At 45.5% G+C, this 5,138-nt stretch overlaps 1 protein-coding gene across 1 annotated transcript; it reads left to right on the plus strand.

Moving 5' to 3' along the window:
- The first annotated feature begins 395 nt into the window (after positions 1-395).
- On the plus strand, positions 396-2,657 carry LOC131233713 (uncharacterized). Its single transcript, XM_058230498.1, has one exon. It carries the CDS (start codon positions 396-398, stop codon positions 2,655-2,657), a length of 2,262 nt encoding a protein of 753 aa, XP_058086481.1.
- The last annotated feature ends 2,481 nt before the right edge of the window (positions 2,658-5,138 follow it).

Raw genomic sequence — 5,138 nt, forward strand, 5'->3', positions numbered from 1 at the left:
TCGGAAGAAATTCACGCAACAACGGCGTCGTGTGATTTCATCCCCTATGGATACTCAACCCTTGACCGGGTGCTGAAACTCCCAAGAGTCTACCACTGGAGCAAGAGTAAGGATGATCCGAATAAATTAACAGGAAGTGACTTTTCAAAGGCAGCTGGCTCACTATATGAATGTTGAGTAAGGATCCTCTGATTGCGTCAAGCATGACTTTCCTGCTTTCCTGTATCATCATTCGTCCATGACCGTCAACAATGCAGTATTAAAGGTAGTCTATTATAATACGGTTCAATTAGATTCCAACAACCACGATTTTCCTGCTTTGACGCAAACATAGGATCCGGACTCATGAAATAAGAAAAATCAAATGAGAGACTAGAATCAACAGAGACCAGACGATGAGAATAGTGGGAGGAGAAACGCTATGTTCGTTCAACGAAACAAGATACAGTGAACCGATGCCATGGATCGGCTTGTACGTCACAGCAGCTTCTATAGCTTGCTTTCTCGCCATGACAGGTGATGTCGTTTCCGGGTTCCGCAATCGAAAACTCTGGATACCATGCAGATTCTTCTCGCTCAATGCCACTTCCTTGATCCTTATATCAATCGCGACGAAGTTGCCCGTGGATCTGAACACTCTAATGCCTCAGCTTCCGGATCAGCTCACAAAACTCAGTGGCACCGTCTTGATTTGCACGACGATGGCCAATTTCATGCCATCTTTAGGAACAATGGAAGACTCCCAGGTGATCTTGAATGTCGTCCCATTGGGAATTCTGGTCATCACGATAATCGTCAATGTCTGCATTGAGATGGTTACCGGCGTAATTTTCACCTTTCTGCTGGAACACATCATAATCCTGTTTTTCATGCTAATCATGCTCCTGATTTTCTGTTCCTCTGCTTTAGCAGTTTCAAACACAAAGCAGTTGCTCAGACAACAATACGAGCTGAAATACCAGCAAGCATCAGATGATGAGCCGGATGATAGGACCGAGACATCAACAGTTATAAAGTTGAGAAACGATGTGAGGAAATGTTGGATGATGGCCCATTGTTGTAGCCCTCAGCATGTTCTGAGTCGCTCTACAATGTGCACCGCCTCCGGAGCTTTCTGTCTCTTGGGTGCTCTTGTTTTAAGCGTGGCCTTCACCAGATCAATTCAGATGCACTTTTGTTACATTCCCTCTGGAAAATCTGATTATAAGTGGTCGACTGTGTTTGTATTTCTTTGTCAATTTTCTGCAGTATGGGTTGGAACAGTAGCTCCTGCTTGGAGATGGTTCAACGTCGTCAATTCGAGGTGCCTTGAGATAAAATCATGGAGTGAATTCAAAGGCGAGTTTAAGGTTGAGAAGTATTGGATACAGAGATTGAGGGAATGGAAAGACCGCCCCTTACCTTTTGACATTGGGAACAGGCGATATCGAAAGATCCTCCACGGCTCAAGAAATCTAGTCCTCAATGTCGGTCTATGTCTTCAAATTGCTATAGTTTTAACAAGCAAATCTATACGACTAGTATCTATACTGGCCGTCAGCTTGCTCAAAAAGACGCTATTCTGCTTCCCCTGCATCATTCTACCGAGGTTGTTCAAGACATACAGAAGTGTTTCAAATGACGAAATGAGGTCTTCTTCTGGTACAGAGATAGACCTGAGAGATTTCGTATTGCATCTCGAGGGTGAAGAAAAATTGGTCCAGTTGATTATGAAACAAGGCTATGTGGACACAGAGAAATGGATCTGCAGAGGTAGAAAGAAACGACTAATACATCTTACGGATCTTTTAAAGAAATGTACAATTTCAGAAGGCTTCAAGGGAGTGGGCGAATTTGACAGCGATCGAGTTTCCTCAGTAGGTTCAAAGGAACCTCCTCCTAACTGCTGGGCTCTGACTTTGGTAACCCTTACGAGCATAGCGATTGCAATTCCTTGCATTGGCCAAAATCTGATCGAATCGCTGATACTTGGGGTAAATGAAGGCCTTCGATATGTGAGACTTGTAGAGAAGAAGCTGGATTTGAAAGGGCCAGAAAACATGATCGACGCAGCAGATACAGTCTGGCTAGGTATTGATCTTTACCATCGATGGCTAGATGTGGATCTTGCTGTATTGGCCCGTGAAGATAAGGATGCCAAGAAGATAATCGAACACCTTGCAGAGATTGGAAAGAATTGCATTCTAGAGTTTGAAAAGAGCGCGGAGACTGTGGGCGAAATCACAAAAAGCACTTTGAAGTGGCCAGCCAAGGCATTGGCGGGCAATTCTCTATATAGAATCTGTAAAAGCATTCTGGATGACTATGAAAACAAATTTGGGACGGTGGAAGAACTGTTAGAATGGTTGTCCATAACAATTTCTGATATATTAGGCGCTTGTCTTACCAATTTACCGCGTGCGATATCCATGGAATGCTTTTCCAGTGGGATCGAAGCAAAGGAAGACAGCATCAGGAAAGCAGCTTCTCTTCTTGGTGAAGCTGAAAACATACTGGATACTCTCGGGCACCAAGCGATTCAAGATCTGGGCATTGATCAATTTGCCTACATCGATGACTGGCGTGCGAGCAAGCTGAAGAAGAAGAACCCATCGGGCGTCCCTTCGGCTACTTCCAATGTCGATATGTCTAGCGCTACTTCAGGTGAAATACCATGAGAAGAACATCAATCTGGAAATCTCTTGAGAAATACCATGCCAAGAAATTGTTGCCGAGATTTGCCACTGATCTAGGGCTGTCTATGGGCTGAGCGAGAGCTCGGCATCGAGTCGAGTCAGACCGAGTTAGGGCTGACTCGACTCAATCCGGTTTTGAAATAGACCTGACCAAAACCCAACCTGACTCAGTACTAAGTCCAGCATGGCTGGCCCGAATCACCCACTCTAAGTCCGGGTCTGGCCTGGACTAATCCGGACCAAGTCTGACCCAATCACAAGTAGCGAGTAGGGTCAAGTCGGCACTGAATTGGATCGGGTGCAGTAGGTATCCGTGAGTTGAAATCACAACTCAAAACTTAAGTGTGTGTGTGTGTGTACACAAGTTTAGTTTCGGATCGAGTTGAGTCATTATTAAGTTGGATTTCAGGTCGAGTTAAGTTGAGTTATTGAGTGATCCGGACTCAAGTCAGTTTGTACTGGGATTGAACGAATTCTACTCGTTCAAATCAACTCATCCATTTAGTTTAAATCGAGTTGAGTATAAATGAGTCCAGTCGAATATGCAAGTCGAGTTGTCCCGTGCCAGCTCAAGGCTGAGCCCTGAGAGGGTTAAATCAAAATTTTGAATAGGCATGGTCCAAATAGTTCAAAATCCAAGTCAAAGCCTACTCCAATTCCGGTCCTTCGACAGCGCTACACGTGGCAGACTTGGGATTATCGGAACTGTTGATTGTTACGATCACTTTGTCCATATGGAAGATGGGTGCCGGCACCCACACCAACTCCAGTGAAGCCCGTTCGCATCAGTTGTGGCTACGCCTGCTTTCTAATTAGCTGCACGCAGTTGCTGGAGAAGATTGCCCGTTTCAGATATGATGGGCGCAAGATGCCTAAGCACCTCCGCACGTGAGATGATCTGGTCACCACACGTTAAGGAACTCCCCGCGTTCCTTCTAGGCACGTGGAGTGGGTTATACGCCAGCTATGCAGTTGCATAAAATGATTTAGGGCCTATTTGTTAACTCTTAAAATTAACACTTAACACGGAATTGTTTGTTAACACTAAAATGGGAAAGCGCTAAGGGCGTGTTTGGGCGGGCCCATCCCAGGGGATTAGATTATATTAGGGTGGATGGTAGGCAATGATGGCTGCCGCAGTGGATTGCTTGGGATTGCTATATCCAGGGAATCTACTACCGAGTATGTTTGACCCGCCTGGTCAATCCGGGGATTACACCTGACCAATCCCTTCCAATCCGTCCACTCGGACATGTCCCAGGCAAAAAAGATGGGATTAAGAGGGATTGGGTGGATTTCAAGGTAATGATAGTGATATCAGTGGATTGCTGGCAATCCCATGGGATTGCTCCAATCCAGGCAGAAGTTCAACGTGCCTGTTTGGCATGCCTGGCCAATTTCAGGATTGCTCCTTCCAATCCCTTCCAATACAATCTAATCCCATCCAGTCTACCCGGCCAAACTAGGGCTGCTAGCTCAAAAAGCTCACTCGACTCGGCTCGACTCAGCTCGAATTGACTCAGCTTGAAAGGCCAACTCAAGGCAAGTCGAGCTTGTTTACTAAAGCTCGAGTTGAGTTCAAGCCAAGTTCGACCATGGTGTATTTCAACTCGACTCAACTCGAACTCGACTTGGCTCGAAGCAAGAGCTCGAGCTCGGCTCGGCTCAAGTAATATATTTTAATAATATATATTATATTAATATTAAATAAATATATATATATATATATATATATATATATATATATATATATATATATATATATAATATTTAAGTTTTAAAAAAGAAGGTAAATGAGACGATCGGCCCATCAGGTTGTCAGGCGTAGCAGTTTCTCAGGTCCTACCTTCTGCAAGTCATCCTAGACCACATTGTGAACGAAGGTATTTGCACGTCAAACCACTCGGATAAGCGCATTTGGCTGGGGTCCGCTTCGGGTGAACTGACTGCTGCTTTGGCTTGGAAAAGCATCCATAAGTGCTCTGCCTCGCTTCAATGGTCCACATGGGTGTGGCACCCTAAGATCCCTCCAAAGCTTTCTATTCTCACATAGAAAATTATTTTCAGGGCCGTTCTGACAAATGACAGAATTCAAAGGAAGGGTGTGAACCTCGCTTCCATATGCACTTGGTGTGCCCCTCTTGCCGACCCTGCGACTGAATCCATAGATCATATCTTCTTGGCGGGTGCACCCCTTCTCGGGTCTGGGAGCACTTTGCCAACCTCTTCAATGTCCGTGGCCAACCAGCTATGTCGACGATTGGGCGAGCCAGTCCTTGGTGGGCCACACCAGTTTCTTCAAAATCGGTGTTTCTCTTTAGCGGCCTGCTCCCCGTTTTCATCTTCTGGGAACTGTGGAAGGCCAGGAATGCCACCCAGTTTGACGGCACCAATACCACCACCCCCATGGTCATCAAGAATATCCTCCGCTGGATTGAAGTGATTGCTCCCTCAAGTTGCCGC

This window comes from Magnolia sinica, chromosome 18 (assembly GCF_029962835.1).
Source record: "Magnolia sinica isolate HGM2019 chromosome 18, MsV1, whole genome shotgun sequence".
Taxonomy (NCBI): domain Eukaryota; kingdom Viridiplantae; phylum Streptophyta; class Magnoliopsida; order Magnoliales; family Magnoliaceae; genus Magnolia; species Magnolia sinica.

Bases quoted from the DNA above. Each gene is read 5' to 3' on its own strand.
- LOC131233713 (XM_058230498.1), top strand. From the start codon at position 396: ATGAGAATAGTGGGAGGAGAAACGCTATGTTCGTTCAACGAAACAAGA.